This window comes from Calidris pugnax, unplaced genomic scaffold (assembly GCF_001431845.1).
Source record: "Calidris pugnax isolate Ruff unplaced genomic scaffold, ASM143184v1 scaffold82, whole genome shotgun sequence".
Taxonomy (NCBI): Eukaryota; Metazoa; Chordata; class Aves; order Charadriiformes; family Scolopacidae; genus Calidris; species Calidris pugnax.
This window is the reverse complement of record NW_015090833.1, coordinates 3,410,826-3,428,996: the sequence shown is the minus strand read 5'-3', so window position 1 is coordinate 3,428,996 and position 18,171 is coordinate 3,410,826. Positions and strand designations below refer to the sequence as shown.

Below are 18,171 nucleotides of genomic sequence, written 5' to 3'. Positions count from 1 at the left end.
CTGCGCTGCCCCTGCCCTCTGCGCTGCCCCTGCCCCCTGCACTGCCCTGCTGGAATGCCGGCACAAGGGGTGCTGGCTGCCAGAAAGCAGCCCGAAGGAAGCGCTAGTTACCTTCCCTAGTTAACCCTCCTCACCTTCACCTGCCGGCCCTCCGTGCCCTGTGGGAAGGTGAGGTGGCGTTTTCTGGCAACTGACCTCATACAGCACAGGAAATTCAAATGAGTAGATGGAAGGCAATTAACTGCAGCGTCGCTCTGCCCAGTTACTCCAAAGCCTGAAGCTGAGGGAGCATGAAATGTGTGGTTCTTAGGCCTGTGACTGCGTTTAAGGGTGGGTCTCTTGGGGTGCTGTTGCTCCACTGGGGCCTCAGTTTAAGAAAGGGGGATGTCTAGGTGAGGACGTGAACCTAAACCTCTAAAAAGGCTGTGGAGTCCCCTTCTCTGGAGATTTTCAAGACCCACCTGGGTGCAATCCTGAGTAATATGCTCCGGGCAATCCTGCTTTAGAGGGGGAGTTGGATTAGATGATCCCTAGAGGTGCCTTCCAACTCAGACAATTCCATGCTTCCGTGAAAACACCCATTCTTTATGCTACTGTGATACAGATCTTTTGTACAAATTTGAGAGTCCCTGCAGCTGAGGCGCTGGAGAGATGCTTAAGTATCTTAATTCTATTTATTGTAGCAGGTCACTAATATTCCAGGGAGTCTTTGTATAGAATGGTAAGATTCCTATTTAAAAAAGGAGAGGATAGTAGCTCCCTGTGTTAGGAAGGCTGAAGTACTTCTCTGTAGGTCTGAACAACCTGATTTGTTGCAGCTGGAGCAGCTTGAAAATCAGTGGCTAATGAAGTGATTGGAATGTCTGTGGCTCATCAAGGGTCTGTGTGAGACACCCCTGTTACTGATGGAGCCAGGGCACACCTGGAGGCATTTAAAGACATACACCATTTATGAACAAAAAACTGCTTCTATTAGTGGTTAGAGTTTGCATGTGTGCAGAGAGTATGGATAAAAATAATGAAACAAAATTCATAACAGAAAATGGTGTACACTGTACATAATTTTAAGCAAAAGTGTAAGGCATGTTCTTCACTATATAAAGAAAGCCATTGGAAAGCTGAGCCCCAGCGTGTGCTGTTTGTTTGCACGTGGTATCTAATGGCTGTCTAATGTGATGCTGTTTATAAATGTCACAAGTTTCAGGCTCCCCAGGCAGTGGTCAGGACACCAAGCCTGGCAGAGTTCAAGGAACATCATGCTCTTAGTCAGTCCTATGGTTTAGGTAGTCCTGCAGGGAGCTGGACTCCATGATCCTTATGGGTCCCTTCCAGCCCAAGATACTCCATGACTCTGTGTGACAAATTAGTGTTAACTGAATTACACAACTGTGCAGGGTTTGGTGTCCTTGGGACTAAAGAAAGATGCTCCGAAGCTGTTGGTAGTGGACAGCAGTTGAGCACCTTTCTTGTGTAGCGTTGGCGGAAGATGCCTGAACAACCAGTGCTTTGTGGTGGTGGTGTAGGAATAAACCCATAAAACTGACCAGTTCTTGTTTTATGATACAATATAGGGATTAGAAAAGGTGTATGTTCTAGTATGTTATGGCAACATTTGTGTGGCTTTAAAAAAAAAATAACTTTCCTTGTGCTACTGAAAAGTGATTGTCTAAACTTCCTTATGTCTTAGGAACAGAGTTCTCCAGTCCTAGCAAAATGTATCAAAAAGGGAGGGAGACAGTGAAGAACTGTGAACTGGACAGATTTTTCGCTATTTTTTTTTTTTTTTAATAAAAACCAATTTAAAAAAAAAAAAGCAGGAATTAAATGATGAGTGATCTGAGGTGTGGGCCAGAACACAGCAATGCTACTGTCCTCTGTTTTTGCAGTTCTGGTGATTTCTGATGACATGTAGGTTACAGAGGTGGTTAAACCTCTCCCAGTGGGCCCTGCAGAGTTGTCGTGACAGCGTTGACACGCTTGTGCCTAGGCACAGAGGACAGGTTTTTGGGGGAGCTCAGGGCCACAGGGGAAGTGGATGGCTCCCTGAGCTGACTATATTAATAATACAGGAGCCAGAGAGTAAACATTCTTTCTGTGGTTACTTCCAGGCTCTGGGAAAGATGACCACTCTCACGCGGCAGGACCTGAACTTCGGGCAAGGTAATGTGTTGTGCTGCAAACTGGTACGGCTTGGCAAGGCTTCCTGTTGGACATGAGCTTGTGAGATCACAATTGGAGGGTTGCTCTGTCCCTAAACTTCCTGCAGCTAAGGGGAAGCAGGTGAAATTTATTCAGTGAAAAATACCTTAAAAAAAAAAATAATTCCTCTGAGTAGCTGGTATTACTGTGTGTGCTTCCACCCCTCCCTGCTTCAGCATCATTTACTTTTGTTTTTCAGTTGTTGCAGATGTTCTTTCAGAATTTCTGGAAGTGGCTGTTCACCTTATCTTGTATGTCAGAGAAGTTTACCCTATTGGGATCTTTCAGAAGAGGAAAAAATACAATGTACCTGTCCAGGTAGGAGACTGTCCTGGAAGCTGACAGCCGCGTGGAGAAGCGAAATAGTGGGGTTCAGTCAACACTCACCAGAACAAACTAAATCACTTCCAGAGTTTGTTCTAATGTGCAAGCTCATTTTTTGAAGAGAATTTAGTTCCTGTCAAAAGGGAAAGCAGCCTCGTAGCTGAGGATACAGCAGTGCTCATGGAACAAGCAGATCATGGACAGCACTAGTAGGCGGCTTCCCCAGCTATGTGCAGTAAGGTAACACAAAAGCATGCTTCCTAGGAAGTAGAGATGGTTGGAATATGCTATTCCTAATATGCTGTTGTGGGTATATATTCCCAGTATACTACAACTGTGTGGGTACAGTGATCTGCCTCAGCTAATTAACCCCTCCTTGAAAGAGTTACTGGTTTGAAGTGGCAGGTTAGTGGTGAAGAATTCTACTTGAAGCATGACTCAGGTGCCTTGTGACATTGGCACTTCTGCAACATTGGTGCTTCTGTTCAGATCTCCCCGTGTAGCCTTGTCCTGGTTCCCATCAGCACCCAGCCCTGACCATTCTGTGTTTGCTGCAGATGTCCTGCCACCCCGAGCTGAACCAGTACATCCAGGACACGCTGCACTGCGTAAAGCCGCTGCTCGAGAAGGTAAGATCCTATCAGGGGCTGGGCCACAAAGTACTGCAAGTGGTTTTGATAGAAAATCAGAGAACAGAAATACTGTCTTCATTGCAAAATTTATTTACAAATTTATTATACACAATGTATGAGCTGATAAAGGTACTAATAAAAATAAAAATATCATCCATAAGTTTCCCTTGCAGTTAAGGCCCAGCCTTACTGCTGACCATTGGCATTTAGTTACATCTAATACATGCACATGAGGAGATGCAGCTATATATCTTCAGTCACATCATCCTACATGTTAACATTGTGCTTTTGAATACATTCAAGTACCAGTCTGGCAGAATAGTTGACTGCTTTGCTGTAAGCCAGCAAGCAAAGGTAGGTTTGAATTCTAGGTTTTGTGAGAGAAAGATGTGTCCGTAAGAAACTGCAGATTTTGCATTCTCTACTTTTTAGAGACAACCTTAATGCACATTTAGAGAATGGAGAGAGGTCAGTTTTACGTTGCGATAGTACGAAACTGCTGTATTTGGCCAACGGTCTAAGCTTATCTTCACTTCCTCGTCGTTGTCCGTTCCTGAGCAACACAGTGAGATAGCTGTACATTTCCTCCTTTGTTCCAAAACAGTATCTAGAGAAGTGTGCTGTTTACAGCACTTCATTTCTCCTGGCCTTAGTGATAAGCTGTCAGTTCAACATCTAGCAAGAAATGGCTTTGTAAAAGCATTTTTTTCTGATTGGTAATAATAATCCGTCAGTGCTCACACTTTGGATAACCGCTAGTGCTGTGAGCCACAACAAGGCAGCATACTCCTGCTTCATCAGCAGTCTGTGAAGCAGACTGGGGGCAGGGACAGCTTGTTTTAAGGAAGGTATTTTTCTATCTTTGTTCTTGCAGAACGATGTGGAGAAAGTCGTAGTGGTGATCCTGGATAAAGAGCACCACCCTGTGGAGAGATTTGTCTTCGAGATCACCCAGCCACCTCTTCTTTCCATTAGGTAAAGTTTCCATTCCTGCCCGTGGCATCCAACGCCTCTGAGCGGTGTTTGGAGGCAGCTCCAGGCCCCCGTGCTTTGCTGCACACCTCTAACAGCTGCTGTCTCCCCAACAGCTCAGAGTCCCTGCTGTCCCACGTGGAGCAGTTACTGCGTGCCTTCATCCTGAAGATCAGCGTGTGCGATGCTGTGCTTGACAACAATCCCCCAGGTAAACACGGCCATGCACGGCCTTGCTTGACTTGTGGCAGCAATAGGTGCTGTCCCCTCCTCTGGCAGTTGTCCCCTGATCTGGAGCCTACCATTTCTCTTGCAGGTTGCACCTTCACAGTTCTGGTTCACACACGGGAGGCTGCCACACGGAACATGGAAAAGATCCAGGTGATAAAGGTGGGTGAGATCTTTAGTTCCCTGACTGCGTGTGAGCAACCTGCAGAGAAAAGACTACAAATTAAAGAGTTTTTGGTATCTCTAAGGTTAAGGCCACTAGATTTCAAACACATACATCAGCTTAACATGATGCACTTCACAGTTTTGCTTTGCATGTGCTAAAATGGTTTACACTGAGGTGACTGAGCACATTCACCACACACCAGCCACAATTGCAGACAAAAGCTGCTTCAACACCTGAACTGAGGAAGGTAAGGACACTCACTGCACAAAGCCTGCCTGCTCAGAAGTACTCTGGCATAGGGAACGGGTACTTGAATTTAAGTAACAACAATAAAAAAAGCGCCTTTGCTTCATATCCACTGTGTTTGGATGGCTGATTCTTTACAAATAGCGAGGAAGACTAAGAGTCAAGGAAACTAGTGGGGTTTGAGTACACAAATATATTTTATCTTGCAGGAAAGCGTATACAGATCGCTTTTTAAAGCAGGACCCTTTTTTTAACGAATCCTTGCTTAGGTGCAGGGAAACTTTTTTCCCTAAGCCAAGTTATTTTGGGTGTCTTAAGGCACAATACAGCAAGTGAAGTACAGGATTGTTCCAAAGGAGAGTTTGCTCTGTACTGCTTAGTCATGGAAACCGGTAGTACAGTCGGCCAACCTTTCACCTTACAAGGCAGGACAGAAATAAATCCATGGCCTCAGCATTTTGGAGTTGCAGTTAAACAGTGGTGTAATGAACAGAATGTGCTAGTTCAGGACAGCTAAGAGTATATCTTTTAAGCACGTGAGATGTCACCGTTGGATAAGTGGGTTAACGTTATAGTTTGATGCTGTAACTAAAGCTAATTACACTGAGTCTCAGGGCCAAGTGTGCAATGTTTTAAGTTTTGCTGTTATGAAAGGTTTGAGTTACCCATTTCTTCCCTCAGCCACTAGATCTCCCATTCTCTTAACACTGATGTAGAGCTGAGGGCGAGCTCAGGGCTCACCTTACAGCCTCTGCCAGCCTCTCTGCAAATAAAGCACCTTGTGCTCCTGCCCCTAGGACTTCCCGTGGATCCTCGCTGACGAACAAGATGTGCACATGCACGACCCCCGGCTCATTCCCCTGAAAACGATGACATCTGACATCTTAAAGGTGAGTGTTCTGGCCCCAGAGGTGCCAGAAACTGTACGTGGTTTTAAGGCTTGTCTACTCTGATGCCAGCTCTGCAGTTTCTCCAGGGTGACAGTTCTAATACTGCTGAGCAGTAGCCTGTACTACAAATCAAAACAGGGCAAGACTCCTCATAATAAAATAGGAAACCTGGTTATGGGGGAAGGTACAAAATCCTCCTCTTTAGCTGTTGCGGACTTTTCTCCCATGCACCTACCTGCATGTCAAAGGGAGCTGATGCTTGTTTCTCTCCAGATGCAGCTGTACGTAGAAGAGCGAGCACACAAAGGCACCTGATTCCATATCTTCCTTGCCTTCAAGCCTCATCTGATCTTCCAGTGGAATAAGATACAACACAAACCATACCTTGATAACCGTCTCTTCAGCTGGCCTTCCGGGTGAATGTAGAGCAGCTGCTGCCTCGATTTCAAGTGCTCTTACCAGTGTATATAGAACTGACTTGGAATGTGGAGCCAGAGCCTGTTCCCCTGGACGCTCACGTGTGAGTGAGTGTAGGTTTTGTTACAGCCAGTCCCTGCAGCGCGGTCAGCGCTTTGTACAGATCCAGGTCTCACCTCAACAGGGCATCTCCACTGCACAGCGCAGCGACACAGCGACGGGCTCGTACTAAAGGTGAGCGAGGCCTTATGTAGTGTCTGTCCACTGTGACTGTCCCAACTAGTCTTCAATAAATATGAAGTTTTACTCCAGTTGAACTAGGCCGAGTTCTGTCCAAACCAGCCTCCCCCCCTTCACTGAGGAAGTATTTGTATTTCCCGTGGAGCTTCCACCACATTCCACACCTTTCCTGGAACACAGGTGGGATCTGTCAGTTCCCACAAGAGGCTATTACAACCTCTGTCTCCCCTTTCCACAGGAGAGCTTTCACCCACAAGTGGTATTAGCCAGGTGGAGTTTGTCTGTCAGCAAGGACACCTGACAAATGGACAAGGGAAACACTAATCCTACACCTACCGAAGCAGATGGAAGGAGGCCTTAGCATTGGCTCTGTGCATACAGGGGTACGAGACATGGTTTGTAGTATTTGAGCTGAGCTTGTTGCTCAGACAGTTTGATAAGACAGTGTAGTACCTGCTGCTTCCTCCCAGTAAAAAAAAAAAAGCAAGAATACAGATGCAGGTTGTGCACTGCTTTAACATTTTATATAGGGTTAGACTCTTCAGTACAAACCACATACTCTGGGAGTACAAAGGCAGCATGGAGAAAGCCCAGCACAATCAAAAGGCACTTATGCTGTGAGGTAACCACCTTCCAGGATTCCTGATCTCCTCTTTCTTTCTGTAGCTGTTTATTCAAACAATGCTGGGCTGTATTGGGACAGGGAAGGTATATACCTTTTTGATCATATATGCTTACAGAAACGGTAAGAAATTAAGTACTAATGACACAGCATTTCTGAAAAAGCATTGACTATTCCCTTATGAAAGAACTGACGTGAAAGATACATGTTTTTATACAGAATTAAAATGAAATGGGAAAATACTATACAAAATAAATCTCTCTGTAGCAGAGCCCTTCAGATTGATAATCTGAAATGAAACATTTTAGTCTTATCTTTCATAAGTTACATAAACAAAAAAAGAAAGGTTTTCCATTTAAGACAAGCATTTATCTGTAGCACAAGGACATAATAAGTAGAAAAGACGTGTCATTTAATTGTCCTAATGTTCCTCCTGTGGAAGGGCACTAGTAATTGCAGTAACATCCATGGTACAAGAGAATGAAAGAGGAAGACAAGTCCTTCCAGAGGGCTGGGCCTGCAGAAGTTCTGCTGCAAGAAGAACTGGCTGCTTCTATTTGGGATCATCTGTGCAAGACAAAGCCAGGACACCCACCAAGGAGTACAGAGAAATAAGTGCACCTGAGACCGCCCGGTTACAGTCCTGAGGTAAAAGCAGACACTTGTATTTCATACCCGCGTCAGGGGTCCGATGGTGATGCTGGTGTTCGTCACTCGGATCCCGTACCATCCTGCCCAGAACTGGGTGTCTTGGCCTCCATGCTGAAACCAGATGTAACGAACTCCAGGTGGGTAATTCTGGAAGGTGTGAGAAATCTGGAGAGAAAGAAGAAAATTCCTCTGAATTTGCTTAAATAAACCCATACTGACCTAGACACTCAAACAACTACAGTTATGGGAGTCCTGGTCTCAGGAAACACTCATTCTAAGGTATCTTTAATTGAAAGTGCACCATACCCCTTTCTTGAGGGATGGGTAAAAAGCCTCTCTCATTCGGGCTTCTGCCCTGAAATCCTCCCTAAGTCAAACGTAACCTTAAGCTTGATTCTTTGGTACATTTAGCACATAAGCAACAATGTAATGGGGAATCTACAGCCAGTCAAACCAATTAAACACATTTAGCAGTTTAAGGAAAGTAATGTCTGCAACACTTCAAATGACATCCATGCAGTAGTTTTAAAACAAAGCTTTTTGATCCAATAAAAATAAAACCCGTGCTCTTGTAACGTAGTTATTTAGACAAAAACTTAAGTGAAAAAAACAGAAACAATTAAAGAGATGGAGCTAAAATGACACAGGAGCCCAGGGGATCCTCTAGAGAATCCTGGGCACCTACTAAGGGAATATAGCTCCTTCACAGCACTACTATGTCTTCAGCGTCGTCAACAGCAAGGACTTCCTTTTGTATTGAGTAGAGGACGCTGAGGAGCAGAGAGAGAAGGTCCACTTGGGACTTTTGGCCAGGTAAGACTTGCAGGATTCAAGTGTCAAACACTGATACCAAGCTATTGCCCCCAGGGCTGCTGCTCACCTCTCTCCACATGGCATCACTCCACTGCTCTATGACCACTGGCTCGGGGTGGAACTCCTCAAGGACAATGTAGTCTTTAGAAAGCAGCCTCACTGTCAGCTCGTAGCGACACCCACAGTCAAACCTGGCAGAATACCTAGAGGGGAGGAACCAAGGAGCAGGGTTGTATCTACAGCATTCAGTTTTCTTTGGTATTCAAAACCAGTATCCAAGGGGATCCCTGTCCCCAGAGGAAAAGGAATGTCATCCCCACAGCTATGAAAAGGTTCTAAAGCTTCCACCTGTCCTGCTTGTCACAGCCCACTGAATAAACTCAGATTTAGTTCATGCTTTGCTCAACAGCTACAACTCCCAAAGGATAAAGAGCTAATTTTACAACATGAAAAGCTCCGGAGGCCTAGCTTAGCTCTAGGCCAATGCCAGAAATTCTAGTTTTCAGAGCGTACACTTACCAGTCCTTGACTACAATTTCAGGCCTTTTCTCATCCATCAACTGATTCCAGTATCCTTCTTTCTGCAGGTTAATGAGTTGAGACTTGAAGCATGGCCTGCACGAGCAAAAGAAATAGTCACACTTTCACAAAACACATCTCTTCCCTCTTAACGTCCACACTTTGCCTGACAGTTTTGTTACCAAAAGCCCAACCAGACCCTGAAGGCCCACGAGGCTGACATGGCCAAGGCACGTCATTTTGTGTAGCCAGAACTAGACAAGGAAGTGATCAGCTTCACTCCCCATAAAAGCTGGATTAAGAGGGGTCCCTGTGCTTGTACAGTGTATATCCAACAGGAAACTGCTGCTTAATGGATGTAAAAGCAGTTAATCTCCCTCTGTTGACAGCTTTTATTGCAAGCTGTTACCATGACAGACACACCGACCATTCCTAGAGGTTACAGAGCTTTGACCTCATCAGGTAAAGCGCACATAATTAGCATACTTAACCTTTGCCCACCATCTCTGGCAGAAGAGAAGCAGAGATCCCATGTGGGTTATCATGACTATAAAAGTTACAGGGAATTCTTGGTAGGGACAGAGGAGTTCAGCACGTGCTGCGATTCTCTCAGCAGCACACCTGTCTCTTTAGACTAACTAGTATAAAAGGTTAATTAAGCTCCTTTTTCCCACCCATGGGCCAAGGTTCAGTGACCTGCCTCCAGACACCCAACTTCAGAAAGCAGGAGGAATCAGGTCTTCCAGCTCCAGGTTACTGGAATCCAGCTCTTACCCATAGGAAGTGACAAAGTATTTGTGTACTTCGGGGTCTGGCATCATATTTCCATGAGCTCCAGGCAGATCCTCAATCTTCCATTTATCTCCTTCATTTTTATCAAGTTTCCAGTGCTGAAATTTCTCTATAAACATAGATACCAACATGAGTGTTAGGACCTCACTTCAGCTTCCAGCAGTATCTGCTTTTGCTACAGACTCGGGTGGAGTGACTACAGCTGGGAGTGACTCCTGCTTTACTTTGCCATTACTTTTAATGGGGCTGTCAGCAGCTTGGACAACAGGTAGCAACTTTCTGACCACATCAGAAACTCATAATCAGTAATAAAGTAGAATTACTGTAATCATATTAATCAAGCCTTTGCCAAAAATGTCCCCCAGCTGCCTGAATCTTTAGTCCCAACACCCAACAGCCTCATCACCATATTGCAGTTGCTGTGCACATTAACCGTCGCTGCCCACAGCTCTGGGCCTTCCTCACCACGGGGACTTTTCTGGTCACAACCACAGACATGTATTTACCAGAACCTCATCCACCCACGGCACTTTTATCGCAGGCGTTTGCTCGTGGCTCTGAGCCCACAGAGCCCCAGCAGCATGGTCCTGGAGCACCAGCAGCACTTGAGTAACACAGAACACTGACTCATGCTGATGGAGAGGAAACTCTTAGCTTCCTGCTATAAATAATGAAACAAACCTTCGGCACAGGGGTTTTTGATTAAGTTTCTCTTCAAGTTGCAGAGCATGTAGAAGATCTTCCAGTCAGTGATGCTTCTGTCCAAATTCTGCGTGTAAAACCCCTCTCGCTGGCACTTGCGCTTCCACAGGGTGGTCAGGTCTACCACGTACCGCCACTGCCTGCAGACCAGCCTGCAGGCGCGGAGCAGGTCCCGGGCCGGGAGCAGGGACAGCAGCTCCACCAGGACATCCTCGGGGAGGTCCAGGACGGTCGTCATGGCAGACCGACGGCCTCCGCGCCGGGCTACGCGGCGGAAGATCCCGGGGACCCTACAGCGCCGGGCTTCGGGAAAGAAGCAGCGTTTGCACGAATTAATCCCGTGACTCCGTCACGAACCGCGCCCCCCCCGCGTCCCCGTCCCTCCCCGGCCTCCACCCGGCCCCACCTGGGCCCTCCGGACGCGGATGTTCGGCGGCGCGGCCCTTCCGCAGCGGGCGGAGCGGGGGGCGGCCCCACGGCCCCGCCGAGACCGCCCCTCTCTCGGGAGCCCGGCCCCCCCCGCCGCAGAGCCGCGGCCGCCCGCACAGCAGCGAACACGGTAGGAGCGGCCGGCGGCTCCCGGGGGACGGGACGGGGGGCACCGCCGGGCGGTGGGGGCTCGGGAGGGAAGGCACTGGGAGGGGGGACAGGGAACCGGAGCGCGGCAGGGGATGGGCGCTACCGGGGGAAGGGGGCTCTGCCGGTGGTGGGCCGGGTCTCGGTACCGAGAGTCGGGGTGGAAGAGGGAAGCCGGGCGGGGACCTTCACCGGGAACGGGGGGAGCGGTAAATGCTCCATCAGCGGGGGGGAGGCGTGCGGGACCCCTGCAGGGCAGGACGCCAGCATGGGCGCTCTTTTTTCCTTTTTTTTTTTTTTTCCTTTTTAAAATAATGACATTTTACCCTTCAGGGCTGCGGTTGAGCGGTAGAAGGTGTGTGTTTGGGAGAGAGTCCCCAGTGCTACCCCTATAAACGCCAGGGAATTTTAACTGACAGTTTCCTCCTGCTGTCTGCAGTGCAGCTCTGCCTCTGGAGCACCCAGATTTAGGATGCTGTTAGAGCAGTGACTCCTTATTTCTTCCCCCCATTCCCAGATTGAGCACTGCTGTATTTCATCAAGCAGCATGTCAGGATATTTCACCTGCTTTGTTCCTAGTGCTCTGCAAGGCTCAGTGACTCACTCCTGAGGAGTTTGGCTGCATCTAGACAGCTCCCTGCAGCCTGGGCAGCCTCCCAGCAGGACTCAGCTGGGATCAAAGCAGTGTCACAGTGTGTCCCACACTGATGACATGGGGCTCTGAATCTGCGCACTCATCTCATCCTTAACTCCTGCAGCACCTGGCCCTGGAGCTCAGGGCAGCAGAGAGCTGCTGGGAGTCAGCATGGAGAATTAGCACTTGAAGTTAAAACACACACTTCTGACTTAATTGCCTGGTTATAAGGCCATAGGAAAAAGGAATATTAGAGAGTATCAGCTGAGTTATTTCGTGTTGTGCTCAGACCTATGCTTTATCCAGGCTCATGACTAAGGAAATTAAGTGCCAGCCCCTTGAGGCAAAGTTTTTCAGATACAGAACGAGCCACTGCAGATGTGGTTGCCAAGATGCTCATACTGATACCTGGGTACTGCTCTGCAGCATTTGTTGCCAGGATTGTTCTTAGAGGCAGAACAAACACCCAGATACCCCCCTCTGCAGAGGAAATCATTACCAAGAAGCTGATTTCTGCAGCAACAGAGATTTCTGGAAGGACTGGTTCCAGTCTGGGAAGCTGACAAACTGTCCACAATTGCAGATGTCAATCCCTTGCATTTTGTGGATAGATTTAACTGAGGGCTTCACTTAGAACATAAAATATTGATCTGCTCACGTGCTACAGGGTATTAACTTCATGGGGGTCAGGAGGCCTTGAGGTTAGGAAGCAATCTGTGTCCCCAAAATCTGCTTTCAGATAACATGCTTATTTTCCTTTTTTTCTAATGCATCAGTGTTTGACACCACCGAGGGTGGGGGGACCCCATGTCCGAAGGACCACTGTGTCACCACTTCTTCCCCCCCTTCTCTCTCAGAAAGTTCCACCCAGCCAGGCCCAAGGATGGAGTCCCTCCCTGAAGCAGTCCTCATCAGAATCCTGGCTTCCCTACCTGCGGTGGATTTGGTGCTGGTGTGCCGCCTGGTCTGCTGCCAGTGGAAGAACCTGGTCGATGGAGCTGCGCTTTGGATCCTGAAGTGTCAGCAGGAAGGCCTCACTGGAGCAGAGTCAGAGGAAAATGCAGAGAACTGGCAAAACTTCTATTTCCTGAGTAAGAAAAGGAAGAATCTCATCAGGAACCCATGTGGTGAAGGTGAGAGACAAGCATAACAAGCCCCCAGATTTCACAGAGATGACCAGGCACTGGGAATTGACATCTCCAGTCTTTGACAAGAGGCCTTAGTTGCCACCAGGTTGCAGCAGTTTCCTCTCACCCAAGAGTCAAATTGCTTAATGCATGCGGTCAAATCATTTAAAGGGCATGAAGGCCTTAGATACTCAGTCTTTGCAAAGGGCTCTACTTGACATCAACCTTATATGAGCCCCTGCAGGGATACAAATGTCCTTTGCAGACCCCCTGTCCCAGTGATGGTAGTGGCACCTGGGTTTCCACATTGCTTCTTGTCAACCCAGGACAGGAAAGATCAAGCCTTTCCCCACTCAGGAGCCAGTCTGCCCTTGGCTCACCAGGCACTTCAGGCTTCCTTCCTTGAAGCAGCTCAGGCACGTTGTGTTTGTACCCTCCTTACCACATCCCACATTACAGAGCTGTGCCCAAACCCCATCTGCCATTATTCCGATAGTCCATGAACTTCACTTGCCAGATCTACAAGACCCTTAGCAATAAGCAGCAGTAACCAAGCCTCATAACCCAAGCAGCAACAAACACATTTCACACATCACAGACCAAAGCAATACCGAGACAGCTTCTCCATTTTGTTTACAGCTTATTTTTCTGCAAGTTTTTCCAACAGCCACATTCCCTCTGGCTAATAGCAGAAAACCCCAATGTTTAAGGCCATACTGCTTCTAGAAATACCACTCAGCAATTTAGAAACTGTAGAAATAAAGCAATCAGCATCTCTCCCCAGGCTATTCTATGTTATGACACTGAAAGTGCTGAGACATGGTTCAGAATGCCTAAATATTTTTACTGGAATACTTTCTTAAATAAACACACACATACACAGCCATTTTGGTGGGGAAAACTTTGTTAATATTAAGTTGAACCAGACTAAATGTTTTTTGCCTGAGCTCTACTTAACAAACATCTCCATACACAATTAGTGCTGCATCTAACAACATACCTGCCACCAGCCAGAGAAGGGTTCTAGCAGGAGGTCAGGTTCCCCAGGCCCACAGAAATTAAGACTCATCCAAATCTCTTTTCTGCCACCTGCAGACGACTTGCAGCACTGGGGAGAGGTAGAGAATGGAGGTGATGGCTGGAAAATTGAAGAGCTCCCTGGGGACTTTGGAAAAGAATTCCCTAGTGAAGAAGTCCATAAATACTTTGTTACATCTTATGAGTAAGGGTGCTTTCTTCTCTTACTCAAGGAAGGGGACATTTCTGGTTCCCCCAGTCTCAGAAGAAACTGTGATACCAATTAACATCTCGTGTTTCAGGTGGTGTCGGAAGGCTCAGGTCATTGACCTCAAGGCTGAGGGCTACTGGGAAGAGCTGATGGACACAACCCAGCCTAAAATTGTGGTAAGAGACTGGTAAGTAGCAAGGATGCCTCAGAAGGCAGGCAGGGAGGGCATATACCTGCACTGGGCCTTAAAACCTCAGCCATCACATTCCCCAGATGTGGGACAGGGCTGGGTCTGGGCTTACAGACCCACCAGCAGCTCCCACGGGCTTCAACCTTGGTGCATATGGCCACCAAAGACCAGGTTCCTGCTGGGAATGAGGGGAAATGGTGGGCAGGGGTAAGAATCATTACAGATTTCCACCTCAAACCAGTGTCCCAGTAACTTGATGAGATTGGTAGAGCCCACACTCAGCAAGATGGAAGTGCATGCTCTGGCTCTTTGCCGAGCTCACACAAGCTGGGAGCTTGGGTCTCCTTGCAGGTATGCAGGACGCAGCGATGCCGGCTGCCTCTATGAGCTCTGTGTGAAGCTGCTCTCGGAGAACGAGGATGTTCTGGCCGAGTACAAAAGCGAGACTGTTGACATCCCACAGGACAATGATGCCAACTGGACTGAGGTGAGTAACAGCTGTGGGCTCAGGAGGTGACACCCAACCTGCATGAATCGGGACTACTTTGAAGCAGAGAGAAGCAGGAGAGTTCTCCTGGAGGAGGAGAAGGCTCTGTCATGTCTGCGCAGCCATGACCCTGTGATTGAATGAAGGGATTATTAATGGAAGGCTACCTTACATAAAATTTGGAAACTTCCTGAAACACCACTGCAGGTGTAAGATGAAGGAGATGCCCAACTGGGAGAGGTTCAATGGCCTCTGAACAACAATGGGATCAGAGCTCCTTCCAGTAACTCCCACTGTAAATGTGCTCATTGTTACCCACCCTGGTAGGTATGACCTGGGCAGGGGGGGCTGCAGGCTCTGTGCACTAAGGGAGGGTAGGTTCACGGTGGTTTGACACTTGCCAACAACCATTTTGTCTCTTGCCCCAAAGATCTCCCACACTTTTTCCAACTACGGCCCGGGGGTTCGCTTTGTGCGCTTTGAACACGGTGGGCAGGACACACTGTTCTGGAAGGGATGGTACGGCGTCCGCGTCACCAACAGCAGCGTGACAGTGGAGCCCTAGCTGTGCTGAACGGGGGCCTGCATGCTGCAGCTGACTTCCCTCAGGGCATCCCATGGCCTTTGGATGGTTTCTCCATGGTGCTGCTTCCAGGCTGTAGAGCATACAACCTTTCTGCATATGAATGCACGTGCAAGATGCCAGGGGCCACCAGCCATCTTCCCTCAAGTGGACTATGCAAAGAACAGGAATAGAGCTGTGAGTGCACCACAGGAGTCTCAGGCTCACCCACTTGCACTGATGTTCTCCGTCAGACATGAGATCACCTGAAGATCCTGCAGACCTTACTTCTCTCCTAAGCCTAACCCCTAGCACCCAGCCCAAGCTAGACACCTCTCCTGCCTGCTTCCCAGATTTGGGCACTCCTTAATTTCAAATGATAGCTTGGGCATATTTTTTGGAAGTTAAAGAGTGGGGAAAAAAGGAAGAAAGAAAAGCATAGACCTTGTGTTTGAGAACATACCAGGGAAACCCAGAGCCCTCTCATCTTTGTCATCACCTGCTTCCATGACCTGCAGTGAGAACCTTAGCTTCTCCCATTTATAAACATAGATGTCATTATACTTGCCTCATAGGAGCTCTAGCCTGGTTGCCAAGTGCTATTAGTTTAATCTTTAGGGATGACAATGCAAAGCAGTAGGTATTGGATCCTTTTCTCTTACACTGTTCCCAGCATCCATTTATCAAGCAAAATGTTGGGAGCCGAAACCTCTCTGCTGTCCAACCCTGGGGCTTCATTTGGCTCCTTCAAACAGATGGCAATGGAGAGCAATTACTGGGAGAGAGACAACAAGGACTTAGGGAAATGGGTTAGAAGCAAACTGAGGGGCACCAGGAACAAATGAAAACAAACCTATCTACCCCTTCCTGGCCTCTGCATGCTTCATGCAACAAGCACCCTGGTCCTCCAGTATGACTCTGCAGGCAGGAGATACTCTTCACGCAGAAAGCTGTCGTTAGCCCCACTTGATCTCAGTTCTTCCTGCCTGCTGACAACGTCTGCAAAAAGTACACGTCTGCCTCCATTCCATATGCTCACTGACAAGACAGCATCGTACCTACTCCCACTAGTGCCTCTGCTATCACTCAGGGCTGCCAGGCACCATCCTGAACAGACACCTGAGCTTCCCTGAGCCACACCTCTCCAAAGAGCATCCCTGTAATAGAGCTGGTGCTGCCTAGAGAGACAGGCACTTAGATTTTTGTGTCCATCTGTCTCTCTTCCCTTCCTGGGCTGGGCACTTAGATTTTTGTGTCCATCTGTCTCTTTTCTCTTCCTGGGCACCAGCACGTACACACTTGAACGCCCCTTTGCATCGAAGTGCACCGTTACACACAGAGTGCACTGGTATAGCTGGAGCCAAAGGAGACAGCTTCTGAGCTGGTCACACCATGCACCTCTGCTTCACCAGCCTTCCTGCACCACTGCACCTGCATGCCTGGGGCACACCGGCCTCCTGGGCCACAGCCACGCCAAGCCAGAGCCCAGGCAAACATAATAAAATGACACAGCTGTGTGTGGATCCTCCCTTGTGTGCTGGGTGTTTGTGTCCTGTGCTTTTTCTGTTCAGTTATGTGGAGCCATGTCAGCCAATCCATCCAAAACAGGAGTCATTGTGTCTTGGATAACACCATGAGTCTCCCAGAAAGAGGTGCGTGCTCCTGACCCAGCAGCTTGAACCTGTCAGAAGCACTTGATGGGCGAGGGGTCTGCAGAGCAGCAGCAGAGGGGCACTTAAAGCGTAGTGGGAATTCATGCACAGCATGGAGGTGGTCTGGGAAGGCTCCTACACAGCCCAGCCCTGACAGATGCCCTCCAGGTCATCTCTAACTGTAGCTCTACTGCAGCTCAGCCTTGGTTCTGACCCAGGAGAGACCAGCACTTCTTCAGAATTTAACTCCTTCCCCTCCATTACCTCTGCACACACTCACACAAGGCACCTTTGTCCACCACAGCCATTAATGAAGCTGACAAATGGTGCTAGTTAATATTCAACTCACTGCCAGTCCTCTGCCCCACAGAAGAAGTTAGGCCTCCATGTGTGCCTGAGGAATCAGTACAATGAGGGGATCAATATTCCACATCGTGATGCAATTGTTAGCCAGGATCTCAGTCAGGATAAACCCCAGGATTAAGCCTTCAGATACTGTGTTCCTTGTAAATATGGGGTAGGGCCATGGTCCCCACTTTAGGCTTATCTGGGCTGAACTTCTAAACAGACACAGCCTCCCCAGCAGCTCAGCTTCCCCCAATCCCCCCCTCATTCCAGCAGGGCCGATGTTCACATCAGCTGTCAGGGTCACACACATACATCCAATTCCAAGGTGATGTCAACTCATCTGTCCAGGACGAGCAGAGCGCAGGAGGTTAATGGGGCCTCACATGTTACAGACTCATGGAAATTGAGAGGATGCAATTTCATAGGATTACAGAAAGTCAGGGCAACTGTAACAAAAGGGTTTAGCTGTATTAAAGCTCCCAGCTATTGAAGGGCTTTATCACACACAGCTTCAATGAGGGTTCCTTCTGCTTTCTATTGTGCCAACACCAGCAAGCAGCTGTGTGACACCACGTAGTAGCTCTTGGGAACACTGATGACCAGTGCAGATCCGTGTGTGGTACAGGCAGAAAGATGTCTGTCCCCAAGCAATTTATAACCAATATTTTCATCACCCAGACTCCGAAATCTGAACAATAAACCACAAAAATTGAGCATTGCTGTAGTATTCATGCTGGAGAAAACCAAAACCACACAAAAGGGGTCTCCTCCCAGTCCTGAACATGGCAACAAAAGCTGTACAAAGGGCTCCTATTTCCTGAGCACAAATCACAGTGCACACCACAGCTGTCTCAGGCAGGCCACCGAGCTGAGCAGTGAGCTACACTGAACCAGGAATGGAAATATCCTCCAAAACACCCCACACTGGAACAAAACTGCTGGATGATGAGAACC

General features: G+C 48.1%; 3 protein-coding genes across 5 annotated transcripts in view; 2 read left to right on the top strand and 1 right to left on the bottom strand.

Moving 5' to 3' along the window:
* The first annotated feature begins 1,918 nt into the window (after nucleotides 1-1,918).
* On the top strand, nucleotides 1,919-7,508 carry MAD2L2 (MAD2 mitotic arrest deficient-like 2 (yeast)). 2 transcript variants are annotated; one of them, XR_001411956.1, is made up of 9 exons: nucleotides 1,919-2,160; nucleotides 2,399-2,517; nucleotides 3,081-3,152; nucleotides 4,030-4,130; nucleotides 4,244-4,338; nucleotides 4,444-4,517; nucleotides 5,565-5,657; nucleotides 5,931-6,308; nucleotides 7,379-7,508. XR_001411956.1 is itself a non-coding variant. In XM_014941467.1 (8 exons), the coding sequence occupies exons 1-8, from the start codon at nucleotides 2,121-2,123 to the stop codon at nucleotides 5,970-5,972; spliced, it is 636 nt and encodes a 211-aa protein (XP_014796953.1). In that variant the 5' UTR covers nucleotides 1,919-2,120; the 3' UTR covers nucleotides 5,973-6,385. The 2 variants fall into 2 exon arrangements, 1 of the variants encoding a protein (XP_014796953.1); XM_014941467.1 differs by lacking the exon at nucleotides 7,379-7,508 and having other exon boundaries at nucleotides 5,931-6,385.
* Nucleotides 6,817-18,171, bottom strand: part of LOC106887754 (F-box only protein 6-like) — a 60,533-nt gene continuing 49,178 nt past the window's right edge. Inside the window, exons 3-8 of one of the 2 annotated variants that reach the window (XM_014941469.1) lie at nucleotides 12,556-12,710; nucleotides 10,393-10,716; nucleotides 9,694-9,820; nucleotides 8,920-9,015; nucleotides 8,468-8,603; nucleotides 6,817-7,752 (exon numbers count right to left, since the gene is read on the bottom strand). In XM_014941469.1, coding sequence (XP_014796955.1) covers nucleotides 7,606-7,752; nucleotides 8,468-8,603; nucleotides 8,920-9,015; nucleotides 9,694-9,820; nucleotides 10,393-10,651 — 765 coding nt within the window. In that variant the 5' untranslated portion in view covers nucleotides 10,652-10,716; nucleotides 12,556-12,710 and the 3' untranslated portion in view covers nucleotides 6,817-7,605. Of the gene's footprint in view, nucleotides 7,753-8,467; nucleotides 8,604-8,919; nucleotides 9,016-9,693; nucleotides 9,821-10,392; nucleotides 10,717-10,819; nucleotides 10,920-12,555; nucleotides 12,711-18,171 lie in introns of those variants that run through there. The other variant, XM_014941468.1, reaches the window with a different exon arrangement.
* LOC106887755 (F-box only protein 2-like) lies at nucleotides 10,892-16,448 on the top strand. Its single transcript, XM_014941470.1, has 6 exons — nucleotides 10,892-10,972; nucleotides 12,481-12,756; nucleotides 13,846-13,972; nucleotides 14,070-14,165; nucleotides 14,520-14,655; nucleotides 15,086-16,448. The coding sequence occupies exons 2-6, from the start codon at nucleotides 12,507-12,509 to the stop codon at nucleotides 15,218-15,220; spliced, it is 744 nt and encodes a 247-aa protein (XP_014796956.1). The 5' UTR covers nucleotides 10,892-10,972; nucleotides 12,481-12,506; the 3' UTR covers nucleotides 15,221-16,448.